The sequence below is a fragment of the Apteryx rowi genome, unplaced genomic scaffold (assembly GCF_003343035.1).
Source record: "Apteryx rowi isolate R43461 unplaced genomic scaffold, aptRow1 scaffold_6, whole genome shotgun sequence".
Classification (NCBI taxonomy): domain Eukaryota; kingdom Metazoa; phylum Chordata; class Aves; order Apterygiformes; family Apterygidae; genus Apteryx; species Apteryx rowi.
In genome coordinates, this window is record NW_020450871.1 from 1,884,740 (window position 1) to 1,898,742 (window position 14,003).

The 14,003-nt window shown below is 39.0% G+C and overlaps 1 protein-coding gene across 3 annotated transcripts in view; it reads right to left on the reverse strand.

The window, feature by feature from the left end:
* USP22 (ubiquitin specific peptidase 22) overlaps positions 1–11,078 on the reverse strand; it is a 112,913-nt gene extending 101,835 nt beyond the window's left edge. The window contains exon 1 of one of the 3 annotated variants that reach the window (XM_026082950.1): positions 10,808–11,078. Coding sequence is in view for 2 of the 3 variants with exons in the window: in XM_026082951.1 (XP_025938736.1) it covers positions 5,698–5,709 (12 nt within the window). In the remaining variant the exon portion in view is untranslated. Of the gene's footprint in view, positions 1–5,697; positions 5,871–10,807 lie in introns of those variants that run through there. The other 2 variants (XM_026082951.1, XM_026082948.1) reach the window with 2 other exon arrangements.
* Between the last annotated feature and the right edge of the window lie 2,925 nt (positions 11,079–14,003).

Sequence of the window (14,003 nt, forward strand, 5' to 3'; positions counted from 1 at the left end):
GTTCCTGGGGACCTGTTTTCCTCTACCAAAAAGTCGCCAATTTTCCTCTTCAGAGCTCTACATCTCAGAGACAAGCCAGCTACTGATGTAGAGGCTTGTAAAGCACTTACTCGGGCTAGTGGCATTCTGTGACCAAAGCAAAGCGGTGACTTGTATTTTGTGATCTGGGTTACGGTATCATCTCCCAGTGAGCCCAAGTCACAGGGAGTTGGTAACTCAGAGCCATCAACTGCAGGAACAGGATACTCCTCTCCAGGCTTTTACAGAGCAGTAACACAATAGAATACAAATTTCAACTGAGGTAAAATTAAAACAACCTAAGCTAATTAAATTAATTATAATTTAATCAAATAGCATCTTACAGGCTGGTAGCGAGGTCATTATCAAACAAGAGTCAAAGCTTCTCTTTCTTTTGAAAGATYGAAAGGACACAAATGGCAGGAGCAATTACAGTGCTTCAGAATCAAGCCAATCTAGTCATTAGCACATGTTTTCAAAGAAAAAATAAAACTCAAAGAATTACTATTGCAGAGGACATAACTAAAACAGCAAAGGAGAGCACTGCTCAAGTCCTTTCTCAGTTCTCCTCACCCTGCCTTAAAAACCCTCCTTCCTTTTCAACCTGAACAGTAAATAAAACTTCCCTAGAAGCAAAACCAGAAAAATTAGCCATGATCAAAAGTTCATCCACCTCTTTACCAGTTCTACACAGGAATGTGTTTTGCTACATAATAGTTTTCCTCCCTGAAGTCAGAGCAGCCATAAAAAAAGGGGGGAGGGGAGGCTCACTGCATTAGCTTTACAGCATCTGGCTATGCAATAAGACTCTCGAAATAATTTTCTCTAGTGTAGCATATAGCCAACGAATCTGGCAAGAAGCAACTTTAAGCATGTGTTGCTGTGACAGCAATGAATTATCACCCCAGTCTGCAGCAAGATTAACACTTACAACCTTGGCATGAAGAGCAGTCTGCTCAGATAGCGTGTCAGCAGTACTACTCCCCGATCAGACTTGAAAGGGTGAGCTCACATTAAGAAATTAAGAGCACAAAGATGCAGGCATTTGCCTAAACTGTAAACAAACAGATAATTTCTCTGGAAAAAAGGCAGCGTACAGCCAAAGATGTAGGAACACCAAGAGAAACTCGGGCTGGAGGGGRGGAAGGGACGGAAAACAAGATACTGCATATAACGGGGGAGGCACCAAAGAACAGTTACAGAACAGAAACAAAAATGATAAGAGAGTCAAACAGGTTTCTTCTGGCTAGTACAAGAACATTTAAGTATCCAGTCAACACATCAAGAGGGGGTATGCAGTGATCAGACCAATCTGATGTGAAATATGCTACTCAAAGCTAGGGGCAAACTGCATCAGTAGAAGGAAACAGCCATCGAGTCCAACTCAGCACATCACCCATACCAAATTACAGAGTCTGTTAAACCTCACGTATCCTCCAATACCGCACCACATCACCTGTGAGCTAAGTGCAGATTCAAAGCCGACCCTGGCCTCATTGGAAGGTCTGAGATGACATTACAACAAAACCAGCTCTGCTAAGAAGTTCTGTTTGGCAGATTATTCCATCCCACTTCTCCAGCTAATTGACCCCGAGAATAGAAAAAAGAAGCTGGGTGGGCAGGAAGCTGTGAAGCTGCAGCAAACATGTTGGCATCTCCTTCCTGCTTCGACACTCACCATATTCAGACCTTATTTTGCTTTTCAAAATTGCTAAGACCGTAAAGCATGCTTCTAATCTTTCATCTGGCTCGTTCGCTAGAAAAGGCAGTAAAGGAGATTCCACCAGTCACCAGCTACACCTCTAATGCAACTTTATTTCATTTCATGGACCAGAAAAAATACATAATGTTGATAGAACCGATTTATTCACAGGTTAAGTGTTCCATTTCCAAGATCTTAACTTGAAAGAAATATTTTAAGGCACAGAGGCTAAGTGGTGTGACTTGAAGTACATGAATGGGTGAGATAAGTGATCCAGCACTGAGGAAAACCAGAACAAAAGCATTTTAACGGGGGGGGGGGGTGTAAGTCATAAATTATCAGCAACAGATGGATACAAAAGTGTACTTTAAGTGACAGGGACAGTCCAATGTGCATCACAATCAGCATGGCTTTATTTACAACATAGCTTTCAGCATGACATCAGGAAAATTTTACAATTACCTTAAGTTTTATTGCAAACACACTCCTCTAAATACATATAACATACCTTCCAAACTCTCAAATATGACAACATTAGAGATAATTACAAGAGCACTGTATATTCAGAATTTTGTAATGAAGTGATCACAACTCATCTACTCATCTTACTAATTAGTTCCAATTTCCTGAAATTCAAAGCCCATCTGCATGTGAAAAGGTGGCAAAAATGCTGTCTAGCCAAAGGAGCAAACATTGAGATAAAGCAGATTCTGTAACTCAAGTCAGTTTGGAAAGAAATCAGGAAACTGCATCTAAAGTCTTTTATATATATATATATATATATATGTATGTATGTGTGTTTATATGTGTGTATGTATATATATATATATATATATATACACACACACACACGCGCGTGCACTTGTTGAAAACAATGACATTAACACTGTTTGGGAACCAAGCTTCACCCAAGAGGCACAGTTCAGTAGGAAGCATCCACAGATTGCATTTCAGTCTTCTGGGGCCGAGAGGTACCACTTAACAGTGCATGAGGTACCATTTGCCTGCTCTGAAACACTAGGTAATTCACACTATTCATATGGATCGTACTTGCTGCTGCAATCTGAGTGAAAAAGCCCAAAACAAACAAAACACACCCCACCCCCAAATTCCTGTGAAATCACGAGGTGGCAGGAGTTTCAAGTTGTTCTTAATTGCCCCAGTGGCTTGTAAATTATTCCTTATCTCTCTTCCCAGTACTTTGCTACTTCAAGCTACCGTATCTTTCACGACAGGCAGAACTATTAAATCATTCATCTTTTTCATCAAAGACAAAATGCCAAAACTCCACCAGCTTTGCTGACTCTCAAATACAAGAAATGCCCTGCTGGATCACAGAAAGATCCATCTGTACCAGGATTCTGTCTTCCCGAGCAGCAAGAAGAGATAGTACTTCGGGAGAAGACGTGAGCGTCGCTGCTTTCTGCGGTCCACTCTCCTTGTACTCCTGTCTCCCGGCATCTAATCATTGGAGCAGGGAAGCTACAGGGTGCATCCTTGCCTATTCCCACTAGTATCTGTACAGTTCTGGAGGTTGACAGCTTTTTAGTCTTGAAGAAAGTAAGTTCTTCTGAGAAGAAGAAACGCCTTTTTTACACACTACCATGCCAAGTTAATTAGCTTATTTAAATCAGACACTTGAAAAATCTGACCAAAATAGGCTTATGTGCTTCATGTTCTTTTTCTTTTTTTTAAGCTAAACAGTTCAGTATGTTGGGTTATATCAACTATCTGTGCCACAAACACCACCAGAGTGAAATCCAGGCTTGACAGCTATTTTAGGCTCCTGGATTAGAACTGTTATCTGCATTAATGGGGCAGTGAGAACAAAGTCCTGTGGGGCAAGAGAACTATGAGGCATCAGGCAAGTCAGTGTCTCTCAGCTCCTCTAGAAAGTGTCTGCTGTTTTAGCAGCCAGTCAACAGAATTCTCCGAGGATTTACCTGTTCACTACCCTCACCTCCACAAAATGGAAATTTTACAATGCATGTTTTTGCAGGGAAGATCTCCTGCATATGTGGCTGTTCTGCTGTTGGAGGAGAACTCCATCTGTAGGCTTGTTGCAGACAGCAAAGATGACTGCAGAGTTGTGGTGGGCCAACAACAGGCCTACCTGAATATACTGCAGTTAATACCAACTACAGATTTTATTGGTTTTCTAAGACACTAATTTCTTTCAATAAAAGCTAGAAAGCCAGCTTACCAAATGAAATGATTAAAGCTTTCAAAATTTTCCATTTCAAGTATGCTTAAAGTACTCATTTTCAGCCAGTAATACAAAGGACAGTACATGAGGAAGCACTTTATTTACTCGGTATTCAGCTAGAGTAAATAAATTTTGATCTGATTATCTGTACAAGCTACGGAACATAACATTTCATGGATATAGAAAGAAAGCATAAGACTAAGAAAAAAAAACACGCTAGCACACTATGTTTTTAAAGTTGAATCCTGTATTATGCATCTCCTCAAAATCAGATCCACAGATCCTACTCCGCTCCCTTCCATTGCTGCACCAGTAATGAGTAACTGCGTACCAGCACAACCACTTGCCCAATGCTGCCCTGATGTGGTTGGTGGTAGAGAGCTAGTGTCTCAGCTCGACCTAGGAAGCGTCTGAGGGTTTTACTGGAATGATGCTATTCTCCTGCTGTCTCCATCTGGCATAACAGTCCCTCAGGGCTACAGCCAGCTGGCACAGTTTAGAACAGCCTTCGGGCTGCTCTAGACTACACAAGGGAGTAGGCCAGAGGAAAACCAGTACCATAAATAGCTGATTTACAATCCCATTATCCCATCGTCCTCAGCTACATGCAGCATGAGCTAGGCACATCTGAGAACCATGACCAGATGCTTTAAACTAAATTAAAAAAAAAAAAGTGTCAAAACTTCCTAATGGAGTTTGATTAGAAAAGACATAGTAATCTCAACTTAGAGACAGGCCTGTTTAAAAGAGGAAACAAGTGCTCATAACTTGATTACTTAGAAAAATACTATTCATTTCATTAAATTAAATGTAATGTGAAGAGTAGATTTTCTGTAACAGCTGATCACAGATTATAGGCATTCTACACTGCTGGGTTCATTTATTTTTCACATGGAAACTGGAATAGAAGCAAGTTATTTGCATACAGTGAATAAGATCTAATGATTGCAAAACAAAAGACGTGTTTTACATATTGGGCTCAGCACACACTAGTATACCCGTGAAAATATGGAATACTTACAGTAGCAGGTACAATCACCCAGTAATACAGGTCTACGTTTATGGAACTTTTCAAATGAAGTTAGGCATTAGCCACACAGAGAACATTTAGATTCAGTCAGTAGCAAAGCCAAGAGAAAGGCAGTGGTTGCACACAGGCAGCAACTGCTACTCAAACTGCCCTAAGCAGCCCCTAAGCCCTACCACTCACCTCCTCTCCCATCACCCAGGCATTCCTCCCCTCAAGCTACCAGCTCTGCTGTGCCAGAACAGCTGTTTGTTCAGCCATACATTGACTCATATCATACAACCAAACCAGCTGGAATATCATTGACAAGAAAGAAAAGTTGTTTTTTCATTCTTATCTGTTCTTCTTACTGGTTCCCAGCACAACTGCACCAATGCAACGCAGCAAATGGCATGATGGCAAGAACATGCAGTCCAAAGCAGGTAATTCCTTAGACTGCTAAGAAAAGACTCACTTATCCACAGCCAAAGAGCTGGATTTCATATTCCCCCATCACTAGTCTACAGTGATAATGCAGAGAAAGATCCAAACTTCCTATCTCTTGCTCCTCTAGTAAAGTAAATATTCTTTAACTGTTCTGCTATTATATGTGTTGCACTGCACCTGAATAGCATTTTTCTTACTCAGACCACTTGCCAATTCCATCATGCATTCACATCTCACTAAGACCCACATAGAGAGCTAGCTTTTAAATTTTAACTCAACCTTTTAAAATATGACATTAAGGGGGAAAAGGCAACTTACCAAATTTGACATTTTCCCTTGTTCTTTTTACCACTGCTTAAAACAACTTGTGTTTGCTAAATAGCTTGGACCTGCAGAAACAACGTGCTTCACAAAGAACCGGTATAATGCAGCCTTTCTTCAGGTTAGTGCTGAACTGGAATCCTTAGCTGAATGTTTGTTTTTCCACAGTCAAACTTTTGCAGTATGCTGCCTAAGAAAGACAAGAAAACCTCTGCCTCCTGTTTCCTGAATCTTGTGATAAGGCCCTGAAACACTTGCATTCCAATTCTGACATGTGCCTGTGACCTCAGGCGTATCCTGATCTCTCCTTCTAAGTTTCCCTGTCTGCAAAATACTTACCGTTTGGATGAACAAAAGATTTACTTAGTATCACAGAACAATTTCACTACTGTTCCATGTGTATTTTTCATTTTTGACTCAACACTATTACACGGTCACACTATTCCCCAAGGAAACGGCACTGCCCCATATACTAAGTTATGAACTTTGGTACCTCTCCATTGCACTTTGTGGGCCCCTTCAGTGCACAAACAAGTGGTTAATAGCAACTCTTCTGCACATGCAAGTTTGAATCAATTCTGATAATTGAATCAATACCAATAATTATGAAGAGATGCAACAAGGAAACCGAATTTATTGGGGGTATCACTAAAGTTTAAACATCAGGAAGAGCCATAACAAGCCAAACTACTACATGGCAAAGAATCTCATCATGAAGGATAGTAATATACAATTATGTTAGATAAAGTATAAGATCAAGTTCCTTAGAGAACAACCTCACAATGACAAGAGGCCCTGTCCCTCTTTATGCCTGTAACTAACAAAAACTCTTGAAGGAATTTTCACGTCTTTGCTCAATCTCTTGTCCACATTATTGTTAAGATCATTCCATTACCATGAACACAAATTGTAGCTGTGAATGACCAGTCAAAGAATTAATAGTGAGTGTTAATAGTCCAAATAAACACATCCAAGTAAAGAGGACAGCACAGAAATGCAATGTTTTGGGGGGATGCTTGCTAAGGGAGCAGGACAGAAATCAGCAGTGCACAAAACATGGACTATATGAGAATTTGGCCCCTAGTCACTAGCTGCCAAGCAGGATGGTGATTCAACATTAGAACAAAATYGGGCAGTAATATGAAGGTAACCAAACACAGCAAAGGAAAGGAAAATACAACCTTAAGACAAATCATGCATTTGTCACCAGAGAGCACAGGATCACAAAACCTCATCTAATGAAAATGAGGTATTGAAATGAGTCAGCTATCCCAGGTATCTCCACTTATGAAGCTGACGTACATCTGGTGTGTGATAAACCTTTTATTTGCCAAGTATATTCTAAAGAACGTCCCTTAAAAGTTACCATCTGACTTGCATGCAATAACAAGTCTGAATACACAGGACAGGAGCCCAAATTATGATTACACAAACTTTGTCAAGTAACAGTAGATGGTTCCCAGAGATAAGGGGAGGGGGAAGAGAGAAGAGATTCATCTTTTCCATTTTGTACAGAAAATACGGAAAAAAAGAAAAAGCAAAAATAAGGTTATAGCTACTGTTTTCTCACCTCGTGCTAACAGACTGAGGCACTAAAATTCAAGTCTGTACTTTGTCCACCCCCAACCCTCCTTAAAAACAGAAGCAAAACATACAAGTCCTGAGAGTAAATTCAGTAAGATGAATTTGAGGCCAAATCCTACCAAGAAATAAACAAAAAATCTATTTAGATGCATAAACTTCTGAGTGACAAGCAAGGCAATTGCTACAAATGGAACTCAGTATTTGATACTCCATCCTCCATCTCACTTAACCATATTCAAATGCTACAGAGTCTTTTGTGCATCTAGACAAAAAAAGTTTTATTACTAATTTTGTAATTTTCATTCTGTGAAGTTATACATATTACCCTTAAAATTCTTTACATATACATGGATGACAACAACTTGGTTTAATATACTAGGGCAAAGGTCAAAATGTTCATCTTCAGGCTAAATAAGACGCTAAAGAAAAAAGGTAAACATGCCAATAATCTCTTAGCTGAAATGTAGATTAATCACCTTTGCAATCTAATTCTATGCAAATACAACTCACTGAACATATGCATAGTTATACATCTTATATGTATGCATCTATGTCTTATATGTACATGCTGAAGAGCTCAACAGTGTGTGCACAAACTAACTTTTGGAGTGTGAAAGCAGCACAGTATAGAAGTAGTTAGGTACAAAGACAACCCAAGTTCTCTTTTCAGACCTATTGAGCCACTGTCATATTTAGCAAGCTGCTTCCCACTACTACTTATAAGAAGAAGATATTTCACGCATTTGATACATTTAACTTCGCCAGAATTTGTTACAAACCACCAGAATTTACAATGGCCTCAATACTTATGCTAAAAAGATACATTTGTTAGCAGTGTGCTGAAAACAAGTTTTGTTACAGTGTCCGCTAGTTTTGCTAGTTTCACCTTGTCCAACACCCAATTTTTAAGTCCATGACAGATTTAGTACCTTGTAGACCTTCACGGAAATATTTCCCAGGGATGTGCTGACATCACCAGTGATACCAYGCACAAGGCAGACAAGAAGAGTCATGTTAATTTCAAGCTCCATTTAACACAGGAAAGGAAAAAAAAAAAGTCAATCTCTACCAACTTGGAAAAGCAGCAGAGACAGACCCAGAAAAATTTAAGAATTTTAAAAGTGTGTTAAAGATAACAGAGAGGTTTTTTAAAAAATTGAGTGATATTCTACATAAGTCAATGACTAAAAAAGTTCAAGTATTAGCTGTATTGCACAAGACAGACCGCTTGCTAATCAGTTACCTACTGATAAAGTGAATCTCAGGTTACTTTGAGTCACCTGGTGTCTGGTAACAGTTCATCTTACTGATAGTCAAGCAGGTCTTGGAATAAATAAAATTATTCTTTTTCTTAAATAACAAATATCAACAAGATGTAGGGTGTCCTGTCTCTACAGTAAGCCATGCACCATCCCGAAGTTGCTATGCAAGTCATAGTATTGTGGTACCAGAGGCTGGAAACATGTTTTGAACCAACCAGAATGCAAGTTAATTTTGCAGTGAGTAACTCTTTACAACCTTGTTTATATTACTAGCTAATGCAGCAAAGTTCATTCTTTTAATTAAGCAGAGTGTACATAAAGGACTGTCAAATCAATATGAAAAAGAATGCAGCTACCAAGACAGCTTTCATCCAGCCAGAATACATCTATCAGTTTCTAGATTTGCTTCTGCTAAGAAGAGGTTACCAATTCAGGACTCTCAGATAACACACGGCTCTCCCTACTCTCCAGCACTGCTTGCTGACAACACAGTCCAGGATGACAGAATAAACTGTAATGTCATCAGAGCATTTCACTCACCTAGCTCTATTGCCCATAGGTTAGCAAGAGATTGGATATAGGCAGCTCTTTCTGCACAAGTCCAGAAAGGCTCTAACAAAGGTCACTCTTTGCATGGTAAGGAAGATTACTTTTTTTTTTAAAAAAAAAAATTAGTTGTAGTAAATCCAACAAAATATGTACAGGTCATCTTCAGATTACCTTTCTTGTGATGCCATTGAGACTGAAATATAAGCAAGGGTACATACATATCTCCATCACCTTAGATGTTATGTGTCAGACATAAATACTTGAAAAATCATAGGACTACAAGAATAAAAAAAAAAAAACTTTTCCAGTAGCTATCAGCCAAATGAAATGGAAGCCCTATATCTACCAGGAAACAGACATCAAGAAACTATAGCCCCAAGTCAACATCACATAGACAGGAAAAACTATGGGTGCTAGGGTTAATGTGTGAGACACAAGCTTTTAAACCGAGTTAATCTTTCTCCGGTTTAAAACAGATCAGTCACTGCAGCCACCCTAGGGAATCAAATTAACATCTGCAACAGCATTTGTTGGGAAGCAGGATCCCTAGAGCATGTCCCAAAGGACAGCATACTGTTTTGCTCAAAGACTCTGAAGAAACAAGTAAGAAGAATGGGGAGTCAGCAAGTCACAAGCAGGCAGCTTGTGCTGTTTCTAGCAATTACTCACTTATTTGGTACTCCAGTTACTAAGACATAAAATCCTCAAATGAAAGAAGGAGGGTAGAAGGTTTAGAACTGATCTGCAGCTCCAGTTTCACGTTAAAGGTACAGATTAAAGCCCGACACAAAAATCAGGATATCAACTAATCTTTGTTTGGGGTTTAAAGCTTTGATGGCTTAAAATAAAGCTCAACAGATAGTCCAACAAATCAAACAAAGCTGTTCCACCCTGCTCACCTTCACAGTACTAGATGGCATTCTAGTATGGAAACTTTCAACATTTTAGTCTTTTAGCAAATAAGATCATTAACTTCAGACAAAATTCCAGAGATACTAAGAGATACTACCACTACCCAACCCCCCCCACCTATCTTAGCTATTAGCAACCTTGACACCTGATAAGACTACCAGAAAAAAAAAAAAAGAAAAAGAAAAAAAGCCTTCTTGCCCAGAATATCCACTCCCCTTTAATCAGAAGTTCCATCTTCTTTCCCTGTAGCAGAGAACAAACAAGCCTGGGTAAATTTGAATTTCCTCTGCTCTTTTGTCTCTCCATCTTCCCCACATTAGAAAAAAAATAATTAGAAGAAAATTATTCCATAATAACTACTACTCCTGGGTCAGCCTCAGTGATAGGGATCTGTCTAACCTTTATATCAAACTAGAGTGTTGACCTGAGAGAGAGACATGAGCAAGTGTTCTGGTAAGTCCTGATGGTTCAGATCCCACAAYTCAAGAATTGCTATTCATTACCTCAGAGGTCATCGCACAGGGCTAATTTCTAACCTTTAGCCTGAAAACTAACTGTGTTTTTAAAAATCACGGTAAAGGCTACAAAATAGGGATTAACACTACTAAGAGGAAGAAGGACTTGTATTATATTCTTCTCTGATGCTGAAGACATAAGATCAGTGGAGCATTCTCAATCTGGCTTGGCTAACAGAAGCCCACATATATGATGGTCCGCCATGTATGATGCTAAAATCTAATGCCATAAGATTTCTCTTACCAAAGATTGTTCCTTTGCACCAAGAGGAAAGAGAACATTACCTTCAGCAGGTTTAAGGACCTTTTTACTCCTTAGAGGTTAAGGACTAAGAAAGGCTGTTCAGTTATGAAACTGGAGGCTTCCTGAACAATGAAGTCTGCAGTTGATTTTGACACTTCTTATGGGCCTTCAGGGAGAAAGTAGTCCCCGCAACACATGGCAAAGAACATCCTTCCTGAGTGAATCAGACAGCTCACATAGGCAGCCAAAGCGGAGTATGCAGCTGAAAAAAGAGACAGGCTTCTTGAATCCTGGACTCCTCTTTCAAATTCTCCACAGGATTTGTAATCCAGAAGTTTGGTGCATATGCTAAMAATGTTAAAGAGAAACAAGCTAAGATTTCCTTATTAATTTAAGAAATCAAAACACTGAGTCTGAGGAGGCGGCACAGCCTGATAAAGTTCCTTGTCCATCTGTTATGGTAAGAAGCAAATGATCTAAGTAACATCTTCCTGTTCCTGGACAGGTATATGGGCAAGGTTGGAAGGCAGAAAGCAAGTGAGCAAGCCTCAACAGGCAGTCTATGAGAAGTWTCACCATTAGCTTACCCCCAGCTACAAGCAAGTCTTCTTAGCAAGAACTTAACACATTGATTTAGACTGCGAACCACAAAATTTGCTACTGAAAACATGACACAGCATTTATTTACTAAGAGATTACTAACCTTTTTCTACTTTGAAAGTCAGGAAATGAACCAAAGTCATTCCAGTTTTAAATATCTATGAATTAATTCTCTGTGAAGCATCAGAATGAATCATGAACTGGAAGTCTCAAGTGCATACATGTTAATGGGGAGAAGGATACCTGTGGAAAGGTCATCACCTATAAAGAAAATGTTTCTTCATATTTGAAGGCTTCCATCAGTCTGGAGTGCCCCATATGGAGAGAGAATAATGGGAAAAAAAGAACAGAAGCTCTCAAACAGAAGAAATATGCTAGAGTGCATTCCCTATAAATGACAGGGTGCAGCCTCCGACAGTTATTCTTTGATCTACTGGCATAAGCACAGAACTAACATTTCTGGAATTGCAGATACGACCTTGTGCATATCATGACTGTGATCATGATTAGTAGTTCACTTTTACCATTGAGTATCTTTACAGAGCAGTGATAGTAAGAACCATGCAGAATAGGGAAGATAGTTTTCCCTCCAAGGTGTATGGTCCAGTAGGACAGAATTTAACTGTAAATTCAGCTGCCCTTCAAGTGCTGAAGCCATTACCTACCAACTCCTTGACACAAAGATTCACATTTATGTCTAATTGCACACTGAGGGGGACCAGGAATGATGCTCAGCACTGCAAGATTGTTTTCCTCATCTGTAATTCTAAAGAAATAAGCAAAGTTTTTGAAGTGTGACCCTACAGACAAAACGGAAAAAGCTGACATGAAGGGCTTGCAGAAAGTCTTTTTAGCATCCTCAGTCTGTCCTATAATTTCTGAATGGGAGGGGGTTGTCAGATTTAAGGATCTCTTATACCATGTCACTTAATTAAATGTGAGGTAATTTCTACAACAAAATATTCAGGGTGAAGTCCATGACCTACCAAAGTGACCTACCATGGGTAAAGCCCATATTTATTAAACAGATTCTAGCCACCACAAACTAAAAAGTCAAGAGTTACTGATCAAAGTCCTAAAGCCAAGATAGTCAACCCTAATTCTGCGCCACTTTACATACAACTGAAGTGCTGAAATCTAGTTTGAACTTTTAATCACAATTATTACAGCTTCAAGAGCCGTCCTTCTTTAGATTTCTTCCTCTATCCCTTTTCCTGTTCCAATCTTCAAACCATCTGACAGTCAGGTTTCATCTTCACTTCGGCTTTATCATCAATATCATGGCAAAGCCCTTCCATACAACGGCACGTACTACCATTGCTGCACTTTACTACTTTGGCCAAGATGCAAGCTTAGCTCCTTAAGGCAGATACAATGATGCACCGTTATGATAGCTAAAAATCACAGTGTAGACAAAGCTTCAGAGACAAACATACTCCTGAAGCCTTCTCCAAAATTCCAATTCCAATGTTATCAGCTACAAAGGTATGTTCATCATTACTTCTCACTTCTGATTGAGAATTCAAATATACTGTCAGGTATAGCTTATAGTTAGAAACCTCTTTATAGCTATTCTATTTTAAACTCTGAATTTAAAGCATACTGGACTAAGAGCTGAAGCTCATAAAAGCTCATTCTTGGAAAAGGCACATATTAAAAACAAATAGCAAACAGCAAACAGTGTTAAAATGGTCTTCCAAAGCATAATGCAGTAAGCAGTGCAAGTAAAACAGGAGGAATGGACACTTTCTGCCCCCTGCAGTTTCTACTGCTATCTAGATTTTTAAGACAGCCTTAGAAGAGACAGAATGTTAGCATTCTAGAAAACTAACAATTTAACATCTGGCTATCTATCACCAGACAGCTAAGACAGTTTTTACAGCTACGTTCATCTGAAGAACAGTTAAATTAATCAACGCTTCCCATTAATGATCAACTACATATTCAGAATGTTTTCTACTGTAATAAATTAGATGATGTGATTGTCCTTGGTTTTGCAACAGATAGGAATATCGCCTTTTACCAAATCCTTTAAATCTACCTCATCATTCTGGCTAGGAGTAAAAACAAGAATTCTCACCAATATATATTCTCAAAAATTTAGAGCTCTGCAGTTAAAAAAAAGAAGAAGAAGAAGGAAAAAACCCACAAAGAGCACAGGATTGTTTTGTAGTTATTAGACTATAAACATGCCTCCAAAGAGAAAATGCATCTAATAAAATTTGACATGTAAAACTAAGTCATAAATATGGAGAGAGAATTTTTGCAAAGAAAAATTGCATGGGAGAAGGTCTTATGTTCCTATTCAGGAGAGGTAAATACTATAGCTGTCGTTTATATACTCTCATCAACCTTTACAAAGGCAGCCTGGCAACTGAACCCCAAATTCAGCTAGCCAGTTCCCAATATGTGATCACTTACTCCCACACATTTCAGGTTGGCTGAATTCAAGAATCCAACTATTTTCAAACTGGTAACCTGCTTGAAAAACAAAAACCAGAAAAAAATGCTGCATTTTTAGTATATGTTTGGAAAAGTGATGTTTTTCTTGAGATGATAGGTAACTTTGAAACAATCCTTTTCTGCTTTGTAAGCCTAGCCATACACAGAGGTAAAGAAGAGGTGAGAACGGATTAC